We start from the raw sequence: 15,129 nt of genomic DNA, 5'->3' as shown, positions 1-15,129 counted from the left end.
TATATTAACAATAACTGTGGTTTGCGCACGCTGCTGGAGTCAGAAGGGGTCAGTCGGTTTTCTGAACATGGATTTTACTGGATTGATTTATAAACCCAAAAAGAAGAAATGTGCGAGGACTAAAGTAGAATATGAATAAAACATGATCAATGATCTTTATTGAATAATTTTTAAAAGAAAAAATATCCAACATAATAAACATGGACATGAATGGTGGGTGAGCCAATAAAAAAGATTTACCCCAACGATGTAAAGAACGCAAGGTGACATCTGAATAGGAATGAAAATACCTAGAAAGCTTGCCACAGAGCAAGTAACGGACAATGAATTGGTCCAAAATTATGAGTGACGTATATATATATACTAAGGTGCAATCAAATGTAAACACGTGACAAATGAGGTATAGAAATAAGAATTAAGGTTCCAACAGTATTAGGGTCCCAAACAATAAAATAGTATGAAGTGCAAATAGTGATACACATGATAACGAGCACATGTTCAGGCTCACCCACCAAACACCTGACGCGCGTCTCACCAACCAGACCCCTGAAGAAGCAATAGTGAAGCGCGCATCGGGTGTTTGTTGGGAGAACCTGACAACGTATTAGGCCTGTCACTCTTACACTCACAGGAGATGTCAGATCCTGCTCATGGCAGTACCTTAGAGGCCACTATAGCTGGGTGACCCCTCGGCCATTACTCAGCCTGGGGTCATCATGTCTGCCATTGGCACTGCGTGATCACAATCATGGGGTGCAGATAGGGACAAACAGGGTGACCCCTCCCTAAAATAAACAGATGCTACTGTCGCAATCAGAGCGGTCAAATGGCCAGGATACATAGCGCCGATCAAGACTTTTACAGCAGGATGTCAGCTAACACCCAGCTCATTGTGCCATACAAGTACAGAGGATATCAGCAAGGGGTTAATGATCAGAAATTATCACTTTTAGGATAATTTACCCATTAATATCTCCGTTTGCCTCAATTATTGATTTTGCATCTGATGTCCAAGGTAGACAAAGCAATCTAATAGGAAAAATCCGCCCATGACTACCCCCATATACATTGTATTATTAGAGGGTCCTGCTAATAACTCACTATGTACAGATGTGACCATGAGACAATAAATAATGTAATTATAATGTGACGTGGACGACATCGGCCTCAGCTTCTTATTGTAACAGAGGCTCCAACCTCCACAGAGAAGACAACATGTAGGGGTTCAGTGAAGGAGGCGGTGAAGGTGTGTAAGTGTCTGATGGGGTCACACAGCTCATAGAAGGACAGACGCCCAGCCTCATAGTCTAAGAAGACTCCAAGTGTTGGACATGTTTGCTTTACACTGAGTGTTAATACATCCGAGTTGTGCCATACATTATATTCTTCATTATACATATCCAAACACCAAGATTTATCATTATATCCAATACCAGAATGTTCTCCTTTTTTCTCTATACTGGGATAGGACAACCCAACACTACATTGTCCTATCTGGTCCCACTCTACCTCCCAGTAATGTCGTCCTGAGAAGAGGCCACATCTGCTTAACACCTGGGCAGATGTCACAAATCTCCCTGGTGATTCTAGCCTCACCGGTTTGATATATGAATCTGTTGCAGTCTTCAGATCTTCTGATATCTTCACCCTTCTAGAAGCAGTGTCCACATCCAGCAATATGTCTGGGACATGGACCCCGAGCTCTGATGTTACATTGGTGACAATATCTCTCATAGATCGGTGTAAGGTCAGTGAGATCAGAACCTCATCCAGATCCTCCTCAGAACTGACCTCTCCACCATCTTCCATGGTGTCCTCATGACCTCCATGACTACATACTGTTATGTCACATTCTTGTAAGAGTCTTATTGGGTCGGTGACACCAGACATCTCCTCCACGTGACGCATCTTCCTGGACAGCTCGTCCTCCTGTATTTCCAGCTTCTTGATCAGATGAGATATCTGGGACACAATCTTCTCCTCCTGCCTGGAGACCTCGCTCAGCGCTTTCTTTTCTGCCATTTCCACTTGCTTCTTAATGTCCATAAATATCTTACTGACGTTCATCCTTTTATTTGAGGCTTTCTCCTGGATATTTTTTATATGATCCTGCAGATTCTGGACTCTTGTCCGAATATCTACTTTTTGTGGATTTAGTTCATCCAGATATTTCCTCAGATCCTTTTTCTTCTTCTCAGAAGCCTCATCTAGAAGCTCCACCTGGTGTCCTCTGTGTTCACCAACCAGACAACAAGACACACACAGACAAGCCGCGTCCTGCGAGCAGTAATACTCCAGAACCTTCTTGTGGAGAGAACATTTTTTGTTGTCAAAAGATCTTGTGGGTTCTGTTAATATATGATCTAATGTCTTGTTGTGGACAGTCAGGTGGTCATTACAGAAAGTATTCTCACACTGCAGACAGGATTTCACAGCCGGTACAGGAGACTTTGTACAGTAAGCACAGAAGATACTAGTGTCCTTCATATCAGGCTGAGTAGATGAGAAACGCTCCACTATGTTCCTCAGCTTCCGGTTCTTCTCCAGGGCCGGACGCTCCGGATATTCTGCTCTGCAGTCAGGACAGGAATACCCTCCAGCCGCCTCCTGGGCATCCAGCACACTCACAATACACGAGCGGCAGAAGTTGTGTCCACATCTCAGGGATACGGGATCTGTATAGAGGCTCAGGCAGATGGAGCAGTTCAGCTCGTCCCTCAGCTCAGCAGACGCCATTGTAGTGGGAAAGAGCAGGAACCAAAAACTAAAAAGTTTCCCTTTCGTAAAAAGGGTGGAGATTTCTGAGAATAAACTATTAATCCTGCAGCTCAGAGATTGTTTGCTGTTGAGGAAGAAAATGATTGACAGGATGGTGTGTAGGATGAGAGTTGTAGTGACTCCACCTGTTTGCAGTGTAGAGAATCCACCACCAGTTCGGGGAAGGAGAAGTCAGCCGAGCTCCAGATGTGAGATAAGCAGAAGCTCAGCTCCTCTTATTCCCATCAGACTGGAGTCAGGAGACCATTATAAAGATCAGAGCAGCCTCATCCGCCAGTGGTTCACATGGTGCCGCTCAGTGAGCTTGTCCGCATTGTGGACTGGAGCCTCCTGCCATTACATGCACGATTCTGGTCGGTACAATGACGAGACTGGAGAATGACGAGATTTATTTTATACATAGACCATTGTTCTGTGGGGAACTCATTCACTTGACCATTACCTAGCAGTGGTCGGTGTGCTGTGCAGGTGTGGTGTGCTGTGCAGGCGTGGTGTGCTGTGCAGGCGTGGTGTGCTGTGCAGGCGTGGTGTGCTGTGCAGGTGTGGTGTGCTGTGCAGGCGTGGTGTGCTGTGCAGGTGTGGTGTGCTGGGCAGGTGTGGTGTGCTGGGCAGGCGTGGTGTGCTGGGCAGGCGTGGTGTGCTGGGCAGGTGTGGTGTGCTGGGCACACGGACAATGCACTGATGGAAAAGATGGAAATCTGAATGAGGCCTCAGGTTGATACTAATGACGCGCCTCCTGGGGCCATGGGGTACTCAGTAGCCGGGCCGGTCCTTTTTGGGATAGTCACGGTGGCAATAAGAAAAGTCAATTGGGGAATAAAGTTTTGTGACGCCACCCGTGGTATGCGGCTATAGGTGGCCGCCGCTGCTGTTCAGATCAACCGGGGTTATTGGTGACGCAGCAGAGATGGTTCAGCTCTCCACAGGTAGAGATAGGCCCCAGGGCAGTTAGAGGTGTTCTATGATGTTAGTGTTGTAGTGCAAGGCAGGTGATGCAACAAGTAAGTAAAGGACACAGCGGGGTGCAGTCTTCAAGTTTTTACTCACAGTTCTTATGATGTTCCAGGTTACAACTGCCAGCAGGTTATAACAGCCCACCGAGTCCTGTGTCCTCCGGGGAAGTGATCCAGCCAACTCTCAGATAACTTGGGTGCACTTGAACGGGACCCCCTTCTTGTGTACCTTGCCGGGTCGTCTCTCTCTGCACTGGCTCTCGCCCTCCTGCCCTGCGCCTCACACACCGTGTCTCAAGCTAGTGGCCACGGGCCTTGTCGGGCGACGTCCTCTTTGTCCCCTTTTGCCCTATATAGCCACAATTTCAGCGAATGTGTGTGGTTTTTGGCTACGGCACTTGAAGATACTGCAACCTCCAGTTTGCTAGCTGAGTCTTCCAGTCCTCCACTAGTCTGGGGCCAGTCCCCTACTGCGACCTGATCCCTTCATGGTCATCGAGAACTCGGGCGCACGGGTGGACTCCGCACTTCCTGTGCCCCTAAGATCCTCTCTCTCTCTCTGGAGCCTTTCTCACTGCTCTGGGCTTCTCTCTCCTACTGGGCCCCTCTGACTAGGCCCCCACTCCGTCTGGACCCTACTCCTCAACGGTCCTCACTCACTGGCCTCTTCTAGATATTTCTACCCTTCTTTTATACTGTCTGTCATGTGACCCACATCACCAACTGTCACTCTGTGTGGTCCCCTCTACCTTCAGTCCTTCCTTCACCCACCTCCTCTACCTAGTTCCATCCTCCAGACAGGGACCGGATCTGTGCTCTCCCTCAGGAGCAATCTGGACCATCCCTAATGGAGTGATGTGGTTTTGCATGTGAGTGGGTGAGTCCCGGGTAGTGCTCCCTCCTTACATGAGAGTGGGGTACCACACCTCTGGCTGAGATGCAGTACCTCTGTGGAAACTGGACCCACATGGGCTCCACACTAACGTGCTGCTGGACTTTAAGACACACTTTTTATTAAGACAAATTCTTTCTACAAAGTCCCTGCTTCTTGTAGTCCTTAGTCAGGGGAGCCCAGCAGTATCAGACCCTACTGATTGCTTCCCAATGATTATTAAAGGGGATGTCCAATAGAAATATGTTGTCAGCTATCTGAAGTAAGGGTCCAACCATGGAGACCTGCATCGATCAGCAGGAGGGCCATTTTTATCCCTGCTACAAAATGGAGCGTGAGGTTAGATGCTCTTTTCATTCTCTGTGGGGCTGCAGGAAAAAGCCGAGGCACGGTCGATCATGTGCACACTATCATCTCTGTGAAGGTTCAGATTCAGATGCGGTGGAATTTTTCTCCCTACCTGTACTCCACCATGTCAGGAGAAGGCTGGTGGTCTGGTTAGGGATTGCAGTGGGATCTCTCCTCTACCTCAGTCTATAGATTCAGTCTCTTCCTCCACCATCTCTGCAATCAAGAGTCAGGACTCGATACTTATGATATTTCTGCCCCTTGCCTCATGTTAGCTGAGCGTCCAGAGCCCACCCTGCCGCTCTCAGGGTCACCCAATGATGTAATTACTGTTCCATGTCATCACCGACTGCCAGGAAATCTCAGGAGCATCAGTGCTGGAGTCGTGAGGGTGTTAAATATTAATTCTGGATATTCATTTTATTCTTAATTCTGAGATCTGTAGATTGCATCAGCCATCGTGTTAGGGTTTTTAGCTGACATGCGCTATTTGTGTATTTTTGGTTCAGCACCATAATTAGAAGAGCAGGTGCCATATGACCGGCCTATAAAAGCCCATGTTAGAGACAGGGGGGTCTCTCTTGCCATTCCACAGGACACAGGACGAGGTGCTGTGTGTAAACCAGCTCCTGATGTAGGCCCAGGAAACACGTTCTTTACACGGACTCACGTGCTGGACACAGACAGACGCAATCTACCATCCAGAATCCCAGGGAAAGATGGGTGAATCTCAACAATTAAGCTAATTATGGACAAATGGACAATCACTTTGTAACTAATTATTGTATGTACCTTCTGCAATAATTCTTTTTAATGGACAACCCGAGAATAAATAGATACATTTTTTATAAGAATATCTTGATATTAATACTTTGAGAAGTCCTCAATAGAGAAAAAATACAGAAAGAAGTATTTATTTTACATTTGGCTAGCCTCAGCCAGTCCTGATTTTTCGTGTTTTTAAGTGAATTTCCTTCTTGAACAAAGGTGAGAGAGAAGAGACGAGACGAGCTGAACAGCTGTTTTTCACGTGTCAGGAAATCCACTAACTTTGTCACAAGAATCAGAAAGAAACTACAGAGTGACGACTGATCTATTCTACAGATGGACTGACAGGCACCAGAGGTACTACAAGGAGGATAATACGTGCTGATCATCAGAAGCTAAGAAATCTGAAGGTAAGCAAACCATGCATACAAGGATTGAGGGGTGAGGGGACCATGCATATCAGGATTGGGGGATGAGGGGACTATGCATAACAGGATTTGGGGATGAGGGGTACCATGCATACCAGGATTGTGGGATGCCTCGCATACCACATTTTCAGTGTGTCTACCGGACAGCGCGGTATGGGCACTCGTGTACTCCGGTGCCACACTCCTCCCTCAGCCTTCAGCAGAACAGGACACCGCAGCGCTGGAGCACAGGGAAGAAAGGTGAGTATAAGTGTTTATTTTTTTGGTATGTGTGTGCAGCATGAAAGGGATGAGGGGTGCCATACATACCAGGATTGGAAGGTGAGGGTGCCACACATACCAGGATTGGGAGATGAGGGGGCCACACATTCCAGGATTGGGGGATGAGGGGTCCACACATACCAGGATTGGGGGATGAGGGGGCCACACATACCAGGATTGAGGGATGAGGGGTACCATACATACCAGGATTGAGGGGTGAGGGGACCATGCATACCAGGATTGAGGGGTGAGGGGACCATGCATACCAGGATTGAGGGGTGAGGGGACCATGCATACCAGGATTGAGGGGTGAGGGGACCATGCATACCAGGATTGGGGCATGAGGGGTGCCATGCATACCAGGATTGGGGGATGAGGAGACCATGCAAACCAGGATTGGGGGATGAGGGGACCATGCATACCAGGATTGGGGGATGAGGGGTGAGATGCATACCAGGATTGAAGATGAGGGGTGCCATGCATACCAGGATTGTGGGATGCCTCGCATACCAGGATTAGGGGATGAGGGGTGCCATGCACATCAGGATTGGGGGGTGAGGGGTGCCATGCATACCAGCAATGGGGATGAGGAGTATCATGCATACCAGGATGATGGATGGGGTTCCATGTATACCAGGATGAGGGGTACCATGCATACCAGAATAGGGATGAGGGGTACCATGCATACCAGGATTGGCGGGTGAGAGGACCATGCATACCAGGATTGGGTGGTGAGGGGACCATGCATACCAGGATTGGGGGTGAGGGGACCATGCATACCAGGATTGGGTGGTGAGGGGACCATGCATACCAGGATTGGGGGGTGAGGGGACCATGCATACCAGGATTGGGGGGTGAGGGGACCATGCATACCACGATTGGGTGGTGAGGGGACCATGCATACCAGGATTGGAGCATGAGGGGTGCCATGCATACCAGGATTGGGGGATGAGGAGACCATGCATACCAGGATTGGGGGATGAGGGGACCATGCATACCAGGATTGGGGGATGAGGGGTGAGATGCATACCAGGATTTAAGATAAGGGGTGCCATGCATACCAGGATTGTGGGATGCCTCGCATACCAGCATTGGGGGATGAGGGGTGCCATGCACATCAGGATTGGGGGGTGAGGGGTGCCATGCATACCAGCAATGGGGATGAGGAGTATCATGCATACCAGGATGATGGATGAGGTTCCATGTATACCAGGATGAGGGGTACCATGCATACCAGAATAGGGATGAGGGGTACCATGCATACCAGGATTTGGGGGGTGAGAGGACCATGCATACCAGGATTGGGGGGTGAGGGGACCATGCATACCAGGATTGGGGGTGAGGGGACCATGCATACCAGGATTGGGTGGTGAGGGGCCATGCATACCAGGATTGGGGGGTGAGGGGACCATGCATACCAGGATTGGGGGGTGAGGGGACCATGCATACCACGATTGGGTGGTGAGGGGACCATGCATACCAGGATTGGGGCATGAGGGGTGCCATGCATACCAGGATTGGGGGATGAGGAGACCATGCATACCAGGATTGGGGGATTAGGGGACCATGCATACCAGGATTGGGGGATGAGGGGTGAGATGCATACCAGGATTTAAGATGAGGGGTGCCATGCATACCAGGATTGTGGGATGCCTCGCATACCAGGATTGGGGGATGAGGGGTGCCATGCACATCAGGATTGGGGGGTGAGGGGTGCCATGCATACCAGCAATGGGGATGAGGAGTATCATGCATACCAGGATGATGGATGGGGTTCCATGTATACCAGGATGAGGGGTACCATGCATACCAGAATAGGGATGAGGGGTACCATGCATACCAGGATTGAGGGGTGAGAGGACCATGCATACCAGGATTGGGGGGTGAGGGGACCATGCATACCAGGATTGCGGGTGAGGGGACCATGCATACCAGGATTGGGTGGTGAGGGGACCATGCATACCAGGATTGGGGGGTGAGGGGACCATGCATACCAGGATTGGGGGGTGAGGGGACCATGCATACCACGATTGGGGTGTGAGGGGACCATGCATACCAGGATTGAGGAGTGAGGAGACCATGCATACCAGGATTGGGGGATGAGGGGTACCATGCATACTAGGATTGGAGGATGAGGGGTGCCATGCATACCAGGATTGAAGATGAGGGGTGCCATGCATTCCAGGATTGTGGGATGCCTTGCATACCAGAATTGGGGGATGAGGGGTGCCATGCACATCAGGATTGGGGGGTGAGGGGTGCCATGCATACCAGCAATAGGGATGAGGAGTATCATGCATACCAGGATGATGGATGGGGTTCCATGTATACCAGGATGAGGGCTACCATGCATACCAGGATTGGGGGGAGAGAGGACCATGCAGACCAGGATTGGGGGGTGAGGGGACCATGCAGACCAGGATTGGGGGTAAGGGGACCATGCATACCAGGATTGGGGTGTGAGGGGACCATGCATACCAGGATTGGGGTGTGAGGGGACCATGCATACCAGGATTGGGGTGTGAGGGGACCATGCATACCAGGATTGGGGCATGAGGGGTGCCATGCATACCAGGATTGGGGGATGAGGAGACCATGCATACCAGGATTGGGGGATGAGGGGACCATGCATACCAGGATTGGGGGATGAGGGGTGAGATGCATACCAGGATTGAAGATGAGGGGTGCCATACATACCAGGATTGTGGGATGCCTCGCATACCAGGATTGGGGGATGAGGGGTGCCATGCACATCAGGATTGGGGGGTGAGGGGTGAGATGCATACCAGCAATGGGGATGAGGAGTATCATGCATACCAGGATGATGGATGGGGTTCCATGTATACCAGGATGAGGGGTACCATGCATACCAGAATAGGGATGAGGGGTACCATGCATACCAGGATTGGGGGGTGAGAGGACCATGCATACCAGGATTGCGGGGTGAGGGGACCATGCATACCAGGATTGGGGGTGAGGGGACCATGCATACCAGGATTGGGTGGTGAGGGGACCATGCATACCAGGATTGGGGGGTGAGGGGACCATGCATACCAGGATTGGGGGGTGAGGGGACCATGCATACCACGATTGGGGTGTGAGGGGACCATGCATACCAGGATTGAGGAGTGAGGAGACCATGCATACCAGGATTGGGGGATGAAGGGTACCATGCATACTAGGATTGGAGGATGAGGGGTGCCATGCATACCAGGATTGGGGTATGAGGGGTGCCATGCATACCAGGATTGAAGATGAGGGGTGCCATACATACCAGGATTGTGGGATGCCTCGCAAACCAGGACTGGGGGATGAGGGGTGCCATACACATCAGGATTGGGGGGTGAGGGGTGCCATGCATACCAGCAATGGGGATGAGGAGTATCATGCATACCAGGATGATGGATGGGGTTCCATGTATACCAGGATGAGGGCTACCATGCATACCAGGATTGGGGGGTGAGAGGACCATGCAGACCTGGATTGGGGGGTGAGGGGACCATGCAGACCAGGATTGGGGGTTAGGGGACCATGCATACCAGGATTGGGGTGTGAGGGGACCATGCATACCAGGATTGGGGTGTGAGGGGACCATGCATACCATGATTGGGGTGTGAGGGGACCATGCATACCAGGATTGGGGTGTGAGGGGACCATGCATACCAGGATTGGGGTGTGAGGGGACCATGCATACCAGGATTGGGGGGTGAGGGGACCATGCATACTGTTACGATCGCGCCCGGACTGACTGGCGTGAGCGTGATTAGTGATCCCACTGTACCATGAACCGAGGAGTGCCTGGAGGGGCGTAACTAAGTATCAACCCGATCCGACCAAGGTCGTACGGTGGCTTACTCGACTCCGTGGACCAAGGAGGAACCGAGCAGAGGGACCAGGTGCGACTCCAGGTCAGACCCCGGTCACAGTTGTTGACCCACACCGGGGAATGCAGGAACAGGCAGGTTAGACTGGCATACAGGCAGGTGGGTATTGGCAAGTACGGCTGGTATGCAGACAGGTGGGTAATGGCAAGCACGGCTGCTATGCAGACAGGTGGGCACTAACAAGCGTGTCTGGTATGCAGACAGCAAGATACTGGCAAGTATTGCTGGAGTGCAGACAGGGAGGTACTAGCAGGTTGGAGCGCAGGCTGGATAGGGTCCAGTACAGACTGGGAGACAGGTACAGAGCCACAGATGCGGTAGACAAGTATAGTAAAGCAAAACCACCGGAGCGGAGGACAAGGCAGAGCAGAGAGGAACTGCTGGTGCGTTGAGCAAGCAGAGCGGAGTGAAAACCGCCGGAGCGGTGGACAAGGCGGAGCAAAGAAAAGCCGCCGGAGCGGTGGGCAAAGCAGAGCAGAGAGAAGCCACCGGAGCGGTGGGCAAGTCAGAGCAGAGAGAAACTGCTGGTGCGGTGAGCAAGGCAGAGCAGAGAGAAGTCGCCGGGCGGTGGGCAAGTCAGAGCAGAGAGAAACCGCCGGAGCGGTGCGCAAGACTAAGCGGAGCGAAACCGCAGGTGCAGTGGACAAGGCAGAGAGGACAGGGCTCTGTTCACATGGAACAGACTGGAAAATACAGGAAGATGGCTAGAACACAGGAGGAAGATACGGAGGAAGGGAAAAGGGACAAGCAGAACCAGATACACACAAGGTACTTCCTATGAAGTAGCGAGGGGACACAAAACTCACAAACAGAAGTACAGAGACAACGAGTTGGAGTTAGGTGCAGGTTCAGATACTACAGGAAAAGTGAAGGTACGGACATAGAGACAAACAGGTAACAGGCTAGGATACAGTTCAGACAGGAACTGCTACTGCAATGAGATACAAGAACGAGCCTGGGTATACAGAGTGGCGGAAACAGACTAGAAGTCAGTGATAAAAGGTCTGGGTATGCAGCCCCCAGAGTGGTGGAAACAGACTAGAAACAGGACAGGACCTGGCAATTCAGTAGCAAAGACTAACTGAGTGAAGGTGTTGCTCAGGCACCTCCTTGTGGATGGAAGGGGTTTAAATATCCAGTGACTCACAGCAATAGGCTGGAGACGCATTAGGGTTGCACCCACAGCAGCTATAAGAATCAGGAAGTAACCCGGCCGCCGCCCTAAGCAGTCAGTCAAGAGACATGCACACAGCATGAACTGGAGCACGGTTTGCAGGATGGACTGACAGGTAAGATTGCGGTCTTGCATAGTGGGAGGTGGTGCACTATGCAAGCACGCCGCCAGGGATGTTACAGTACCCCCCCCCTTTACGCCCCCTCTTTTTCAAGCCTGCAAGGGTCTTCTGCAGAGAATTTGGAGGCCAATCCTTATCTTCTGTAACATACCTGGCGGCGTCCTTGCATAGTGGTCCATCTCCCACTGTGCAAGAGCGCGCACTTGATCTCCTGTCCAGAATGTCTCTCTGGCTTCCCTCCATGCTGTCTGTTTGTGTCTGTTTCTGCTGCTTAAGGGCGGCGCTCGATCACTTCCTGCTTTTTGTACCTGCTGTGGGTCACACCCCTTGTGCGTCCTCAGCCTATTGCTGTCTGTCACCTGGTATATAGCCCAGCTGCGGCAATCAATCCCTGCCTGAGCATAGTGTTTCATTCAGTGTGTGCTTGCACTCTGAAGGTGCCAGGTCCCGTTCTTTGTCTCCTGCCTTGCGGTATCAGTTCCCGCATCTGAACTGAGTCCTGTCTATGTCTCCTGCCTTGCGGTATCAGTTCCCGTGTCTGAACTTAGTCCTGTCTTTGTCTCCTGCCTTGCGGTATCAGTTCCCGTGTCTGAACTGAGTCCTGTCTATGTCTCCTGCCTTGCGGTATCAGTTCCCGTGTCTGAGCTGAGTCCTGTCTATGTCTCCTGCTTTGCGGTATCAGTTCCCGTGTCTGAACTGAGTCCTGTCTATGTCTCCTGCCTTGCGGTATCAGTTCCCGTGTCTGAACTGAGTCCTGTCTATATCTCCTGCCTTACGGTATCAGTTACCGTGTCTGAACTGAGTCCTGTCTGTGTTCTCTTGTCTGCCTATCCTGGAGGCTGTATTTCCAGGCCTGTCTGAACACGCTCCTAGCCTGTTCCTCCCGCCTTCTAGGGGCCGATTACCTAGACCCGTTCCTGTATCTTGTCTGTCCTGTCTGAACACGCTCCTAGCCTGTTCCTCCCGCCTTCTAGGGGCCGATTACCTAGACCTGTTCCTGTATCTTGTCTGTCCTGTCTGAACACGCTCCTTGCCTGTTTGTCCCGCCTCTCTGGGGGCCGTATTCCCAGACCCGCTCCTGTCTCCCGCTGCAGTGTCGGTCTCCTCCGTACACTCAGTTCCAGTCTGAACTCTTTCCTATCCTTTACCTGTTTTGCCTCTATGTCCGTTCCCTTCCTTTTTGTGCAGAGTCTGAACTCGTACCTAACTCCTGCTTGTTGTCTCTGTACTCCCGTTTGTGAGTTTGTGGTCCACTCGCTACTTCACTGCAAGTATCCTGTGGGTATCTGGCTCTGCTTTTCTCTTCCTGTCTGTTCCGTGTGAACAGAGCCCTGTCCCCCCTGCTCTGACTCCTTTGCTCACCGCTCCGGCGGTTCTAGCCTGCTCCTTCTCCTTTGCTCACCGCTCCGGCGGTTCTAGCCTGCTCCTTCTCCTTTGTTCACCGCTCCGGCGGTTCTAGCCTGCTCTGACTCCTTTGCTCGCTGCTCCGGCAGCCTTGCTCCGCTCGGACCCTTTTGCTCGCTGCTCCGGCAGTCTCGCTCCGCTCTTATCCTTTTGCTCACTGCTCCGGCAGCCTTGCTCCACTCTTGCTCACCGCTCCAGGCGGCCTCGTCCTGCTTTACTCTTACTCACTGCTCCGGCAGTCTCGCTCAGCTCTGACCCTTTGTTCACCGCTCCTGGCGGCCTTGTCCTGCTCTACTCTTGCTCTCCGCTCCAGGCGGCCTTGTCCTGCCCTGTTCTCGCTCACCTCTCTGGGCAGCCTCACTCTGCTGTGTTTGTCCGCCACATCTGTGGTTCTGTTCCTTAGTCCCAGTGTGTACTGGGTCCTATCCCGCCAGTGTTCCTACCTGCTAGTGCTTCCCTGTCTGCACTCCAGCTGTGCTTGCCTGTACCCCCCTGCCTGCTTACCCGCCTGCCTGCATACCAGTCGTGCCTGCCTATACCCACCAGTCTGTGTGCCAGCCTACCAGTCTGTTCCTGTATTCCCCTGTGTGGGTCAACAGCCGTGTCCGGGGTCTGTCCTGGAGTAGCACCTGGTCCCTCTGCTCGGTTCCTCCTTGGTGCACTGGCGTCGTATGCCGTCGTGCGACCCTGGTCGGATCGGGTGAATACCTAGTTACGCCCCTCCAGGCATTCACTCTCCGGCACGGTCCAGTGGAATCACACGCACACGCCGCTCAGCCCGGGCGTGTGCATTACATCTTCAAGAGGATTACCTCTTCTGTCCATTAGAGGAAACGAAACTGGTCTCATCATCTTGGTGACTGGGATGCTTCCTCCTATCAAGCCATCCTCAGCAACAGATGAAGTGGGTGAAGTACCAGGAACAGCATACAGAAAAGTCTCTCTACATTTGTTATCAGGTAGCACCCTGGTGGATTCAGGTGACAACTGGAGGTCCTCCGCCTGGTTGGAGGGGTGCAGAGACTCAGGGGTAACCACCGCCTTGACATACACTTTGCCAAGCTTACTGGATGACATGGGCGGCGTACCAGGTACCGAGTGTAGGAAAGTCTCTCTCAGTTTAACATGTAGCACCCCGGAGGACTCAGGAGACAACAGGAGGTCCTCCACCTGGTTGGAGGAGTGCAGAGACTCGGGGGTGATTACTGCTTCGAAGTACACTTTGTCAAGCTTACTGGATGAAGTGGGCGAAGTACTAGGTACAGGGTGTAGGAAAGTCTCTCTCCCTTTGTTATCAGGTAGCACCCCAGAGGATTCAGGAGACAACTGGAGGTCCTCCGCCTGGTTGGAGGGGTGCAGAGACAAGGGGGTAAACACCACCTTGATGGACGTAAGACCAGATTTATAAGAGACGGAGGGTCCTTGCTTTAGGACCATCTTCAGACTGGTTTCAGAGATGACATGTCTGTAAGGCGGGATGGTACCTGAAGCCAGATCATTGGTACAATCGTCGAGACTGTGTGGCGACATCGCCTCCGCTTCTCTTCCTTCGGAGACTTCAGCGCACAGTGATTCAGCAACTAGCAGATCTGGTGAAGAAGAAGAAGAAACTGCTGACTGTCCTGAAGATATGGGGACTAGACACCCCTTGTACTTTTGCAGTCCCCCAGGATACACCATGCAGGGTCTCCAGACCTGAGCGGGCACTAGATCTCTCGGCTCTGGACGACCTGTGGGTAAGCCAGTCAGCACCTGGAATGTGAACTTCTTCATGTGTAATGCTCCAATCTGGAGCTTAGTTTGTACAGACATATTTTGGCTGTTTCTGAGTAGGGCTCGTCCTTCTGCTGACAATGCCCAAACCGGCTTCTGGAGTTGTCGGACGGGAATAAGACACCGACTCTTCAAGGCTTTAAGCCCGAAACTTCCGGTTAATCCGAGGCCTTCACTTGCCACGGACTCAGTCATGGTCATCTGTGGAGAGGAAACACTAACGCCAAAGGCAGCCTCTTCTACAGGCCTAATGTCTTGGGATTCTCCAACCTTCGCCGGACAAAGACCGTCAGGGGGTCCCAAACCACCGCAGCGGGACCGCAATCCGATTTTGTGACTGAGTTC

The 15,129-nt window shown here is 51.8% G+C and overlaps 1 protein-coding gene across 1 annotated transcript; it reads right to left on the bottom strand.

Annotated features, from left to right (window-relative positions):
• Positions 1-1,087: 1,087 nt before the first annotated feature.
• On the bottom strand, positions 1,088-2,753 carry LOC141161228 (E3 ubiquitin/ISG15 ligase TRIM25-like). The gene has a single exon (XM_073646011.1). The coding sequence runs from the start codon at positions 2,734-2,736 to the stop codon at positions 1,168-1,170; it is 1,569 nt and encodes a 522-aa protein (XP_073502112.1). The 5' UTR covers positions 2,737-2,753; the 3' UTR covers positions 1,088-1,167.
• Positions 2,754-15,129: the final 12,376 nt, after the last annotated feature.

This window comes from Phyllobates terribilis, unplaced genomic scaffold (assembly GCF_046119375.1).
Source record: "Phyllobates terribilis strain yellow unplaced genomic scaffold, ASM4611937v1 Scaffold_9__5_contigs__length_417890890, whole genome shotgun sequence".
Taxonomy (NCBI): Eukaryota; Metazoa; Chordata; class Amphibia; order Anura; family Dendrobatidae; genus Phyllobates; species Phyllobates terribilis.
Note: the sequence above shows the minus strand (reverse complement) of the source record. Positions and strands in the feature narration are given on the sequence as shown.

Coding starts and splice junctions, on each gene's coding strand:
- LOC141161228 (XM_073646011.1), bottom strand. CDS start 2,736: ATGGCGTCTGCTGAGCTGAGGGACGAGCTGAACTGCTCCATCTGCCTG.